General features: G+C 39.2%; 1 protein-coding gene across 3 annotated transcripts in view; it reads left to right on the forward strand.

Moving 5' to 3' along the window:
• Positions 1–14,588, forward strand: part of grb10b (growth factor receptor-bound protein 10b) — a 65,710-nt gene extending 51,122 nt beyond the window's left edge. For all 3 annotated transcript variants that reach the window (XM_072394659.1, XM_072394660.1, XM_072394661.1), the window contains 12 exons: positions 1,550–1,706; positions 5,748–5,863; positions 6,290–6,364; positions 7,571–7,708; positions 7,890–8,000; positions 8,306–8,404; positions 8,679–8,756; positions 8,956–9,072; positions 9,315–9,381; positions 9,471–9,558; positions 9,646–9,739; positions 10,115–14,588. In XM_072394659.1, coding sequence (XP_072250760.1) covers positions 1,550–1,706; positions 5,748–5,863; positions 6,290–6,364; positions 7,571–7,708; positions 7,890–8,000; positions 8,306–8,404; positions 8,679–8,756; positions 8,956–9,072; positions 9,315–9,381; positions 9,471–9,558; positions 9,646–9,739; positions 10,115–10,261 — 1,287 coding nt within the window. In that variant the 3' untranslated portion in view covers positions 10,262–14,588. The remainder of the gene's footprint in view (positions 1–1,549; positions 1,707–5,747; positions 5,864–6,289; positions 6,365–7,570; positions 7,709–7,889; positions 8,001–8,305; positions 8,405–8,678; positions 8,757–8,955; positions 9,073–9,314; positions 9,382–9,470; positions 9,559–9,645; positions 9,740–10,114) is intronic.

Raw genomic sequence — 14,588 nt, forward strand, 5'->3', positions numbered from 1 at the left:
GGAGACAGGGCGACGGAGAGGCAAGCTTTTCCGTCTTAAGGACTGTGTGCGACTGAGTGTGTATGTGAGTTTTCAGAGCTCCAAAAATGCCTTCTTGTTCCCCGGACTGCTGCCTACTGCGGGCCGTGGAGGTAAGACCGCTCTCTTTCTGGGTCTCACCCCTCTTCTTTAGCGTCTCTGCCTCTCTTTACCTCCATCTCTTCTTTCCGGTTCGACATTGCTTCTGTTCGAAGTACAACTATGCATAACAGGGGGGGATAATTGAAATGTATTCATATCTCGAAGGTCAATTTAGCCTTTTCAAGATGTGACCAGAGTAATTAAAGAGCCAAACATGTCAGCAGCTTTAAATGATTGAGGCTTGTCTTGAGTTCTTTTTTATGATGAGGGACCCTCGGGCCTGGTTTGTGCAATCTGTGGAACTATAATCCAGATCTTTGCATCAGAAGAGAACAGAATTTCTTTGTGATGTTACATTGTAGGAGAAGCATGCATACATTACATGTGAAGGCTTAGCACACTAGATTCCTGTGGAGGCTAACGAAGCTGGATTCCTCCGTAGGTTAAGTAGGCTGCTCTAGTTTTCTCTGTGAGCCATTTGATATGTGTTATCCTGTGAATGTCAATGCATGGCATCCTTTTTGAAAAACAACCAATCTGACACTTATCTGGAAGTAAATTTAAGGCAATTTACCTTGATATGGTTGGCTTATGTACAGTTTGCCTTTACTGATGTCCTAAAAGAATGTTTAAAAAAAAACTCTGTGTAACTCTTACACAGATGGGATGTTGTCTCTCTATGATGCTTTACTGCCATATGGCATGTACACTCTACTAAGTGTCAGTATATGTTTGAGTCAAAATTAGTTCTGGATACAGATTTTAACCATATTCATTCTTGACTTTGAAGGAAGGTGGCATCAATTATACAAAAGTATTTTCTAGTTTCTGTCATTTTGCCCCAAAACATAGTTCACCGCCAAGTCTTATGTCTTGCTTTTCTCCCTTTAAGTTTCAGCACGGTGTTTAGACCCATTTAGACTTTGTATTCACAAGAGCAGATGCTTGTTATACGCAACAGTATGTTTGCTTCTATATTACACCAACAAGATGCGATAAAGGATGGTTGCCTGTGATTTCTAACGTCACAATTACTATGTTGTCTTAACATAGATGTCTGTTCTTTTTCTATTGTGTATTATAATGACAGGTGCTGTGAATGCTATAGTTCACTGGGTTCTATAGGACAAAATACTTTGCCAATGTTTGAAGAAAATCACTGGTTTCATCCACTTATTAGGAAGAGTTTGAAAAAAAATGATCTGTGCTAAATTTATTATCATTCAAATTAAAATCATATTTAAACTGCCATTATACTTTGATTCAAACCGTTGTAACTGGAAAGCGCTATCACACGATTACGCAAAGGTTTTTATTAATTTTTTTATTTGGTCATTTCTTCTGCTTCTGTTGTCACATGACAACATTTCAGATAACCTTCACAAAACCTTATTTTTATTCTAACTGAATCTTTATTATCTCCCCACAGATTGTGAAGATCTTCAGTGAGGACGGCATGGGCAAGGTTGTTGAGATCCCAGCCGACATGACAGCCAGGGACTTGTGCCAGCTCCTGGTCTACAAAAGCCATTGTGTGGATGACAACAGTTGGGCACTTGTTGAACACCACCCGCTGCTAGGTCTAGGTAAGAGGCTGAGCTCTGTGGACCTAAAATGCTGCTCAATCACATATAAAAGCACCCATCACCATCACGCTCACACACCCATTTAGCCACACAAAAACCCAGGCTGCCGGGTGGGCCAAGACAAGCAATTTAATCACTTTCTCACACAGGTGCATTCGCCTGTATGTATGCATGCATGCGTGCCTGCACACTTGGCTAGACTGTATAGGCACATATTCTCACAAAGGCATGTATTCAAGCATGAGTGCATAGGGATATTATATAGCATAAGCACGCACAGAACCATAATGTCCAGTGATCTAATTGAGAACAACACAGTGGCTCTGTGAGAAGCTGCTGTAGCAGAGAGCAAAGTTGTTTTACTGCTGATAGGTTGATTTTATTTTATTTTCTGATAATTGTTGAAGCTCACACGTCCTCTTAGGCTTTAGAAACAGTCTTGGATCCTAGTTTATGTATTAAACAAACACAGATATCGATCAGTTTTATAATCTGAAATCTACATTTTCTCTTTCATACATTCAGGAGTAATTTGTTGTTGGTTGATGAGAAAAACCTATAAAGGTATTTGCAAAGGAATTGACTTGGAGTTTTATGTTCATGTTAATCTTTTCAACTCTGGCCATCTGATTTATGTTCGCTTCTTAAAATCAGGTATTTCATTGGCTCTAAGTTAAAGACAATCACTCATAGGAACAAAGAATGCAAGGTTGTTCTACCCTGCATTATTACAGGACTTGTACCACTTCTTAAGCAGAATTGTTGTCAAGGAAGTGAGATGTATTTTTTTCCTAAGCTGTTACTACAAAGGTATTACATGAAGCGTTCAGGGTGGTTGCTTGCAGAACGAAAGGGTGATAATTGATGGTTACCGCTCGGGAGATGTCGTGATGTACCCGATGAGCTGTGTAACAAAACCTTTCTCGTCTTTCTCTTCTCAGTGTCAGAGTTGGTTTGACTCTTTAGATCTAGTGCTGTAAATATAACGTCAGAGAGGGAATGATTGATGAAGAGTTTAAAAGCCTTTCTTTCACTTTAGATGTTCCTTTAGTTCTGCAGTGGAGCCTGAAAATAGAGGCACTCACTGCAACGGCTGCCGACCTCTCAACTAATGTATTGTCAAGGTGATAGTGGCTTTCCCCCCCTTTTGAAAATGACAAATAGTATTCCTTGTAAGACACAAAGTGTGATGGAACAGATTGAATTTAAGTGCATTTTTAATTTGCCGGTCAGTAATTCAGTCAGTGGTAGCTTGCAGTAGAGGAAAACAAGGGGTGGAAAGGTGTCACCGTGTATCTTGCTAAAAGCTGACCTGAACACTCACTGTTCTGAATAACACCAACATGTTCAAACTTCCATGATTATTAATCTTGTGTTGAACTGACACAGAAACTCCATGAAATAAAAGGCAGCAATTAGAAATTGAATATATTTGATCATGTTCCTGCATCATCGTAAAACGAGTGGAGAACTTTGCATTTCGAGAGTCGAGATGATTTTGTGTTACACTTGGCCGTATAACAGTGGCTTTGGAAATTTGTTGCCAGCTGAACGTTAAAAAAACCCCAACCTCCCCCTCAGGAGAGGGCGATTATAAAGCACTTATGGAAGACAAGTTGAGCCCGTGCCCTTTGCTCATGTCTGCACACTTAAACAGATGTTGGAGAGAAGGGGGTGTCATTTTATACAGAGCTGTTTCTGGTAGTGAAACATGGTTTAAAAGAATTTTAATTCTGCTCTTTCAACTGACAGCTTGCATCAGAGCCCTTTAGTTTTTGTATGTTTTTTGCAGGCTATTGTTCTTTTAAGCAAGGTAACTTTCCAATATATACACAATTATGAATATTTTACATTATTCAAAGTACAGGTCTCAAAGCTCTCACCTAATCTTTCACTATCCATCATGATCTGCTTGTTCTTCTTGTCCCTGCTGCCAACTCGATGCTATCAAACACAGTGCAGTTGGCTTGCCATCAATGACCTCATTTTTGGCGCGGAGTCACTCTTTTCTATTATAGTTCTTCTACTTCTCTGGAGCACCTGTATTCTTTTCTCGTCTAGAGTAACCACTCATTGTATTTAATGTTTAGAGGTTTCAGTAAATTATATGAAGCAGCAGAGTATGTGGTGTTTGTTGAAATTGAAAGGGTTCGCATATTCGACCCCAGAAAAATAACCATCTGTGCTTATAGATGCGTGTACATGTGGTTTTGTTTTTTTTTTTTTTTAAGTATATTTTGTGGATTGAATTCCTTTTTATAGCATTTGTAATCTTTCTATGTGCTATCGACATTGCATGTCTGTTGACTGCAATAATGTGTTCCAAGCATTGTTTTAGCTCGTTTGTTGCTCTCTTAATTGTATCATGATGCTTTGAAAATGCTGTAAACCCCACTCTTTTTCTACACTGTAGTCTACAGATGTGGTTAATTGCTTTCCATTCACCAGCTGTAAATGCAGTTGTGCTTAAATTACTTTACCAATAAATATCATTTTTTTTTTATTTTTATTTAAAAGTCTATATTTAATGTTCCACTTGAATCCAGGAATGTGTTCAAAGTAAGCTGGTTAGACATTTGAAAGCTAAATGAAGTCATGCTGTCTGTGAGATTCCTGATAGTGAGTGTATATTAGTATATATATTAGTATATTATATTAGTGCTGACTTGATGTCAGCACTGTACATACATGTGCCCTGATTATTAACGTGTGCAAATGCAGTTTGAGGGTCAAGGATAGAAGAACAATACAGTGTTTGAATAGACTGGTCCTTTCCCATACTTCGACGCCCATTCCTGGTATGCAGCTGAATAGGATGAAATAGCCATTTGGGATAGGTAACACTGATCTGTGCTCATTGGTTCAAAAAGATTAACAACTATTACAGAGTGAGTTAGAGCTGCCAGGATGAGTCATGGTCACTAACACGACTGACTCATCAGACAGATGACGGGGTAAAACGGAAAGACAAAGATTAGTCGTGACAGTGGGGGATGGAGAGGAGGGGACTCTAGGAGATGAAAAGATAATGTGAGAAAAAGAGGGGTACTATTAGACTTCGCTGAAGTTTTCCTTACACAAAACAGTGTATCAACTGTTTTTGCTAAAGTTTAAGATAAGTTCCACCATTTAATTAAACATGCTGTGAGTAAAAATAAAAAAAGTAATTTGTTAAAGATATGATAGAGCTTGTTAGGCTGCTGGAACGGACTGAGTAATGTGGAGTTTTATCAGTACAGTCAGAGGAAATAAGTCATTGCATCAGCTCTGACCACATTCGCATAAGGTCACACTTTGAGTTGGATGATAGCTCCCCCCACCCACTCATACTAAGAGGCCTTTGCTTCAACATGAGTAGTCACAGCTGTTTGATGAGCACAAATCAATTAAACCAGTCTACAATTTTAGATCCTTTTAGGCCGCTGAGCATATCAAAAGAAACCCGGGTTAATTTAAGAAGATTTGTGACCATTTCAGGCACCAGTTTGAATTCATTATTGCCTGAAATTGTGCATGATAGTAAAGTGTGGTGGCACTGTTCATGTGTAAGCTTGTGCTCAAGGCTTAAATCTGTAACGGTGTAACGTGGCTGTTCAACTTTTAAACAAGAACAAGCAAAGCATTGATTGTAAGAAAAGCTGGATTTGCATTAAGAAAATATAGACTTTAAAAGCTTAAATGTAGACTAAATGACTGAGGGATAGTGATCGGGCTCTTTGCTTTCAATTTCAATATGTGTTTTTTTTTTCTGTACTTTCTGTTTCTGAGTTCTGAGAAATGCTGATGATTGTCACTTTCCGTTAACGTATACAAGGCATTAAAAACTCCTGTGGTAATGTCACTGGATGCTGCGAAGAGAAATTATTGTAACCTGAAAGACTTCCTGTGTCTGCTTTCAGTTCTTTGTTATTATTAGGTATTATTAGTAAAATTAAATCCTCTGTACCTACTTTTTTTTTTTTGTTAAACAAAAATAACTAAATTTTTCGAATATTAAAACACTGAAGTCCTGAATTTGTTCATATCCATCTGTGTCCTCAGAGCGTTGTCTAGAAGACCATGAGCTGGTGGTTCAGGTCCAGGCCTCAATGAACAGCGACAGCAGATTCCTCTTCAGGAAGAACTATGCCAAATATGAATTCTTCAGAGACCCCCTGGTAATTACTTTTCTCAGATATTACTGGACTTGCCACGTCACTCCTAATGTCTTCTTGTTGAAATATGTTATTGCCTGAAGAAAAACCGACCCGAGGCAGCAGCGTCTTCTGTAGAATTTTCTGTCATATCTGCCGTCATAGTTTTCAAGATACTGAAGTGTTAGGTGTGGTATGATTACACAACAGCTCAGTCAAATTAGAAAGGAGGTATTTGTTGCTGTAACAGTATTTATTTTCCATAAAGTGCAGTGTTGTGACAGGCATGTATCTTGACAAAGTGTCTTCTTTCTGTGTTCTTGGGAAATATTATGACAGCCTATTGCACTGACATTTGTATGACGTCTGTTTCTGTCATAGCATTCCTGCCCTATAATTACCGTCACAGTCACTGACATTCTGTCTCTCTCCACCTTCCTGCTCCAACAGACATTTTTCCCAGAGCACATGGTTGCGTGGTGCCAGGAGACCAATCATACGATTCCACCATCTCAGCTCCTTCAGGTACATACCGTACGCACTTTTCTCTCTGTGTCTGTCTCTGATTGTCACTCCTCCTCCTCCTCCTCCTGACGCGCACACACTTTTGTTTGCCTCAGAGTCAGCACCTGCCACATACTGTACAATCAAGCTGGCATACCTCACCCCTGACCCTTAGACAGTATGTCTCGTCAGAGCCGGCAATAATAACCACTGTTGATCCCCTGTTAACACATCACTGTCTCGGCAAACACACTCCTGGGATGGATGGAATCAGGCCATCTGAAACGGAACACATAGCTCCTCAAAAAGTGCAGACGTGCCATATCTGCATTCATGTGCCTAAAAGACCAGGTTTTCTAGGTTTTTGAGGAGCTTTGTTCTTAATAGATGGATGTTTAAATGCAGTCTGGTTCTCTTGTATCATGTAATGTGGCTGTCAGAGACGGAGCTACAAGTGGAATCCTTCCCTTCATCCTTCAGCCACTCACAGAAAGCTTCTAACTCTCATGCTGATCGTATAGATGTGGTGCTCGACATAGAATGGGAATGGGGTGAGCTGGAGCAGTGTCAGGAATTCCCAGTGTTTGACTTCTTCTAAACACAAGATCTTTGCACTCAATTAGAGCGCTGTCCAAACCGAGGCACCCACTGAACCGAGCTCATCCAGGTGTTTGCAATATTCCACATTACGCAAGAAGCATTTGTCAGCGCATAGCAAAGCACAGTAAGGTGGAGCGGCTCGGAAAGAAAGCTGTTTGAAATATCATCGCGTGTGAACGTGCGCTCTGCAAATGTTGGAAAAAGTATGAGGCCCATCGTGAGATTTATTTTCCAAAACACTGAGAAACATGTGCTTCAAATATTGCGGAGGCTTCTGGAACAGTTTGTCTTTCAGCCGCAAACCACAGTTTCAAATCGGCTTTATTAACTTAACCTGCCACTTCATGGTGTGATATTTTTTGGGGAAACACGGAAACTACAAACTCCAAATACTTGAGACATCCGCAAGACAATTATAGGCTTTAAGGATTTCCAATAGGAATGTACTCCGTGTTTGTAATCTGAGTGGAATTAACATGTTTTTTTACTTTTTTTTTTTTTTTTATCCAATAAAAAAATCCCCTGTCTTGCTTAGCACAAGACATAGAATATGTCAAATTTTAGCTGAATGAGCTAAATGAAATTAATGAATAAAAACTGATTTGCTCTCCCTGCTTCTTCCTCCAGAATTTCCTTGCAACCAGCAGCTGTCCAGAAATCCAGGGTTATCTGTACATGAAGGAAGTGGGTAGGAAGTCATGGAAGAAAGTTTACATGTTTCTGCGCCGCTCGGGACTCTACTGTTCTACAAAAGGAACCTCAAAGGTGAGAGCAAGTCATCTTTCCATCACGAGGAGACCTCTTATTCCAGATTAATTAGTTGTTACCTTCAAAGAATCTCCCCGGTATTGATGCTGGTCTCGCCGCATGCGTCTCTGTCTGTCAGTAAACCCTCGGGCTGGTTCTCGCTTTCATGTTTTCACTTATTAATTATATCTGTCTCCAGGAGCCCAGACATTTACAGTTGCTAGCGGACCTAGAGGACAGCAACATCTTTACTGTCATCACAGGCAAGAAGCAGCATGGTGCACCCACAGACTACGAGTTTTGTATCAAAGTGAGTCTTTGATGACACGAGTGTGATGAAACTGATTTGTGTCATAATGAAATACTGAAACAATATAGCTTTGTTAGCTGAGGAATGATTAATATCCTGTGCTGTTCCTGCAACGCACAGGCAAAGCTGGGGATCTAGTTTATTGCTCTGTCCTCACCATTGTGTGCATTCATTCAGTAGATGAATATTTACAGCAGTTATTTACAGTATCTCTATCTGTAACATAGCATAAGTAGTATTTATGGTGAGGATAAAGAATGATATCATGATATCTGTTCTGATTGTGTATTGTTGTTGATTGGCAGCCCAATAAAGCCAGAGGGGAGATGAAGGAGTTGAGAATGTTGTGTGCAGAGGATGAACAAAGCCGGACCTGTTGGATGACTGCTTTTCGACTCTTTAAGGTAACTCAAAGAACCTCTCAAATATATCACTCAGCCGTGTTGTATGTGCATTGTTCTACTCCACCACACACTGCAGCTTGTACCTCTTACCATAGTGGTATTGCTGAGTTTTGTTAAGAAATCTTATAATTTATTTATTTTACACAAAAATGTGTTGGAAAGTTGAGTCAGGAAGTTTTGACACAATGTGATATATGTATATATATATTTGTTTTGAATATGTTAATTAATAATGTGATATCGTCATTTTCAATTGTCCTCCTTTTTTTTACAGTTTGGGATTATATTGTACCAGAATTATAAGATTCCTCAACAAAGAAAAGCCTTGCTATCACACTTTTCAGGTCCTGTGGTAAGTTTGTTTGTTTTTTTATTGGCTAAAATGCAGTTAAAAGGTATTAAACTAGAATCCTTTCTCAACATGACTTCATTATTTTGCAAGCATTCAAAACACGCTGAAGTACTGCTGAATTAACCTTGTGTCCATCTGTGCTCATCTTGCTGCATTTGTATCCACTTTTTGACTGTTGTGTGTCTCTGCCTCCCCCTAGAGGAGTGTATCGGAGAACTCCCTCGTGGCAATGGATTTCTCAGGGAGGATAGGCAGGGTGATTGACAACCCAGTGGAAGCTCAGAGTGCCGCCATGGAGGAGGGACATGTGTGGAGGGTGAGACACAGCCTAGTTTTTTTTTATGCTGTCACTGTCAACTCTGCTGGGAGGTCAGCACATTATCATGTACCTCATAATACCAAAATAGGTACTAAACATAGCATGACACATGCTACAGACATATAATGATATAGCACAAACACAGCATGACACATAACACAGACATTGTGTGTGAACTGTTACATGAACACATCATGAGCTAATCCCCAATTTGTTGCTCCGTGTGGCATCTCTCTCAGAAGAGGACTCAACGACTGAACGTATTAGGTTCCCACAGTCCACTACACCACTCTTCACTAAGCTCAGGTAAATGCAAACACTTTGGGATTAATTGTGTATTCGATCCAAAACATTTCTGTGCCTGTGTTCACACACGCGCTCTTATTTGTGTGCAGTCATCCACATAGCTCAGCTGTGGTTCTATGGAAAGATAACCAGAGAGGAATCCCATCGCATCATCCACCAGCAGGGACAAGTAGATGGGTAAGTGAGCTGAAGTAGTTCTCACATTCAGACAGTGAACATATTCACACAGTTTTTCACAGTGATCTTCTTTCTCTTGCTGTGCAGGCTGTTTCTGCTGAGAGTCAGTCAGAGTAACCCCAAGGCGTTTGTGCTCACACTGTGCCATCACCAGAAAATCAAACATTTCCAGATCCTACCGGTAAGCATTTCATGATGCTTGAATGGTAATGCATCAGTCTTGAGAGAAAGCAAACTTACCAATAAGCAAATAGACCTTAACTGCTGCACCAAATGAGTAATGGCAAAAATGTATTGTATTTTCTCATCTGTTTTCCCATTTAGTTTTTTCATTATTACCGGTATATTCCATTAGTGTTGCTAAAGCTTTGGACAAACTCTCTTTGATAAAATGGTTTCCAAACTGTCACCAATGCTGAGGAATATATATATATATGAATTTTGCTAACAAGCGTCAAAATTTGAAGCTGTTGATTTGGTCCTGAAGAAGAAAGTCTGATTTTTGTCTCCTCCAACTTTCTTGTCTCATGTTTTCTGGATGATTTGATTCCGCCAGTGTGAAGAAGATGGGCAAGTCTTCTTCAGCCTTGATGACGGCGTAACCAAATTCACTGACCTGATTCAGCTGGTGGAGTTCTACCAGCTCAACAGAGGAGTTTTGCCTTGTAAACTCAAACACCCGTGCACCATCGTGGCCTTATGACATCTTCTGATCATGCGACCCCAATGACACTTGATCTGACGCTGCCTAAAACAAACAAGACAAAGAGAATCTTTCCATTGGTTGGCTCTCTTTGTATCTTTCTAAGAAGCTGGTGAATTGACTGATGTTTTGCTGTTGTCGTTTTATATTGTTGTGAGTCTGCTGGAGACTGCTGACTGGTTGGATTTCTTGTGATTTGCATTGAGGTTTGAGGAGTCGGATGCTCTACTTGCCCACAAGGTTTCCTCGAAAAAGCGAAGATAAAGGAAATGAACACTGCCATTTGTGTCAATGCTGTTGCAAAATCTTCCACAATCTTGCCGACAATATTCGTCAATAAGCGTGGGACCCCAAGGTTTCATCTCGCAGCTCTAGAAAAGACTGTGCTCCCGTTCCACTGGACAATCAGCATGACAATTTTAGACGTTTGTGTGGACCATGCTTTTTCCAACCAACAAACTGTAGTCTCTTTCGAACTTTTCATCACATGTTCACAAACAATATAGATGGAGAGTTCAAATGTCTCTCAGCTTTGTACTCATTGAAGTGGGTATGGCCTTTCATGGTGCATGACATTTCTACAGAGTGTTACCTAACTATGAGGGTGACACCGCCCTCTAGTGTCAGAAACATGCATGGAAATGTCTAAATACATTATGGATGGCACTCGGAGGTACCTGAAAGGCTCGATTTGAATTCTTTTCAGACTTATTGGAGGAAAATTTTAAACAGTGTTCTTTGGACAGTAAACGGTGTGCTCTGTCCACCCTTTTAGAAATTGATTTTCTCAGTGCTAACCACACAGGTTTTATTGAACTGATTATTTAATGCATCATTAGCAATATTCTCTTACATTTAATTTCAAGTTGACCTTTTGCAGTTTGGATGTTTGCAACTTGTCTATCATTTACATAAGCTACAACATGGTCATTTGGTCACTCCATCTCCCTTAGGCGTTTCCCTGGAAAGCTCCACAAAGGCTAATGCATTGATTGAAGCATGGTGTCATTCAGGTAACATAACAAGCAACAAAGCTACATTACTTCTAACCAGACAGACAGCGTTGGTGATTGTACTTTTGAAAACTACATTCAGGTACAGTGGAAGAAACTGGCAAGTGCAGCTGTTTGTAGAGCTTTGATCTCTTTTATTGTACTGCAGGGAAATGCACAGTCCTGCCAATTGCATGATTTCAATTTTTCCAGGGGAGAGTCACAGTTATTTTCTGATTTTTTTATTTTTTTATTTTTTTTTTGTCTGATTCTCTTTGTCACCACACAGGGAAGGATAACCACTAGCATTTCCTTCAAGAGTTTTACCCAAACAATTGTCACTCAATCAGAGAAAACACAGTCTTTGGGGTTTTTTTGTCATACAAACCGCAGCAGTGAGCAGCATCAGTCCTTCTCTTGGCCTTCTCTTCACATGTTTTGCACAAGTTCGTGAGAAGCTGTCAAACATACATATGTCTGGAAACATAGTTCAGCATACTCTAATGTTAGATTCTGTAATATACATTCAATATAATGTGGCCTTTTTGTTTCTTTTTTTTTTTTTTTTTTACTTGGAAGCACTTGTAAGAAAACAATATCAAAAACGATATTTACAGACCAATAGATTGCAGGAGATTCATTTTTGTTACTCTCTGGCAGGACAAAACCAGTCAAATAATACATGAAGGCCAAATCCAAATTTATCCCAAACTCTTGGAGGATGTGAGTTAATGCTGGACTTTCTGTGTGGAATTTAATCTTTTATTTTTTTTTAACATCCCTGTTTGTCGCTTCACACAAGCCACTGCCAGTGTTCAGAGCAACCTGCTCTGAAATGTCTCACCTTAAACAGCAGTTGTTTTTTAATTTCTTTGTTTTGTACTCCTGGCATTTCTTGAACTTTTTTTTTTGTCCAACGCTTGGTGGTTTCCTTGTTTAGTTGAATAGTCAGCAGATTATCAGAAATCTGTACTTGGGTACATCAACAGCCATCTTTTATTCACCAGCAGAGTGTCATAAGGTGTGATAAACATCTGGGATGCAGAAAAGCAGCACTATATTGACACTCTGTGCAAGATCAACATTATTTATCGAAGATGCAATGTTTTCTTTTCTTTTTTTTTTCATGCAGCAAAATGTATTTATTTATCTGGATGTGACTGATTACTTGAAAAGTTTAGATTTCTGTTTTCTCAGCGCTGTTCTGTACTGTCATAACCATAAAATCATTGTGACTATTATAATTGTAATAACATAGCCTATACTGATGGGTTCTTTTTGTAGTTTTGATTATCAAAATGATTTTTGATCAACACTTGTGCTGAAGTGATGTTAAAAGCACACTGAAAACAAAAAAATACCTGGGTTTCCCAAAGCATCTGTCGCTAAGGAGAATTTATAAATCCCCTCTTAATTAGTGTTCTTATTTGTCACAATCTGTCGAAGGTGTAAGAGAACCACTAGGTATCGCAAAAGAATTTCACTCCAAAAACAAACTGAGCCAAAACCAAAATGGAAACCCAACTTTAAGCTCATAAAATAGCTCATAAGTTTCTATATCTTGGTTAAAAAAAAAATGACACATATGTACTCAGATTGCATCCCACTGAGAAAGTGAGATAAGTGGATGATAAGCTATGACACAGCGAGCTTGGATAGAGATGCGGACTAACAGAGTCTGAAGACAGAGAAGGTTTATACTCTTAACTTTAAAAGAAATCAACTATCCAAACCATCATGTGCTAGAAAAAATTTTTTTTCTTGATCTCGAATACAAAAACATAGACTTAAAGCTACAAATGTTTTGGAAACGGGGCAAGAAAAAAATGCTCAAAAATCACCGCTTGATCGCCATGCCTTTAAGAAACATGAACGTTAAATCTATACAGTGCGAGTCTTAAAATGCTTAGTCGAGCTATACCAATAAGTGCATAGCAACCACAACCCTTCGGCATTATTTCACGTGAACTGCAAAATATCAGAGCACCATTGATGAACAGGTTACAGCATTGACATTGGCAATTTTGGAATGGAAAACAAAGTTTTCTCATTTGCATGAATGTGCATCTAGAGTTTAGTGTGGTGGGGTTCTGCCACTGGATGGCATAATAATGCACAACTTTGTTTGCAGTTGCTAAAAGTTATTCATAAGCTATTAAGACGTGGCATGTAAATGTAGTGGCAAAGTTTTCCATAGATTCAGTCTAACTTGGTGCACTCCTCTTCAAAATCCTGATTTGATTTATCTGACTGGTGTGAACCGTAGCAGATGCTGACATGTTGGGTTAGGTGACCCGATAAGAGGAGATGCATATTTACATTAAAAACTGTTTGAGGAATTTACCTGCACGAAGTAAAAGTGATTCATGAACATACAAACAAACAAATTAGGATGTTTTGATATCCACATATTCAGAACTGAATGTAACTAGGTAGCTCAGGGGTGATTTTGAGCTTATTGAAAACTACTGGTCCAAAAGAAATGACGGGACAGATAATTTTGTTTCATCGAGACGACTTCTCTTTTGTTTGCACAACACATCTACTGGTTGTGATTACTTGAAAATATACTTGCAGAAAATTGAATTGATCCAGTTCTCCAGTATTCGACCTCAGTCAGCGCAATGGGCAACGACAGCTGAACAATTCAGAAAACACATCTTCACGCCATCAGTTCCAGTAATGTTTAATCTAATTTTCATTTGTGTCACTTCAACCACCTCCTACTAATAAATCAAACGGACATTCAAACACATCCCCAAAATCCCTGATGGCAAAGCACAGTAGAAGTTTTGATGACCAGTGTACTTGTAGCCTCAGATGGTTCCTCTGATGATCCCCTCGTCTCCGCACAAAGCCGGCCTAACATTTGGACTGAATGACAGAGCTAGACCTTGTAACTCAGTGCGTACTTGATAAATAAAGACACTGCACCCTTTGAATTTGGTTAAAGCTGTTGGGAGCTGCGATGTCAGTGTACTTTTGAAGCTCAAAGTGAATCGGCCCCGATCCTGCAAAGATGGATTGATCTGTTTTCCTCTGATTCTTGTGCATTTTCATAACAATGTCACAGTGCGATACACCATGGTTGTACAAATAATTAAAGTTAGAATTTATCTATATATAAACTATTATGTATTTCAGGGAATGCAAAAAAGAAAACAGTAACTTGTCTCTTTTTGTAAGAGAGAGCTCCTGTATTCAAAATGTGCTTTGCTTCAATCTGTAAATAGTTGGATGGCTTATAAGTCTTAATTGTAACCTTTTCAGGTATTTTTGTACAAATAAGGGACTGATATATTCTGTTTACTGTTATTAGAATAAAACATTAATAC

Source organism: Leuresthes tenuis, unplaced genomic scaffold (genome assembly GCF_036924035.1).
Source record: "Leuresthes tenuis unplaced genomic scaffold, fLeuTen1.0.hap1 SCAF_10, whole genome shotgun sequence".
In the NCBI taxonomy this organism is placed as follows: Eukaryota; Metazoa; Chordata; class Actinopteri; order Atheriniformes; family Atherinopsidae; genus Leuresthes; species Leuresthes tenuis.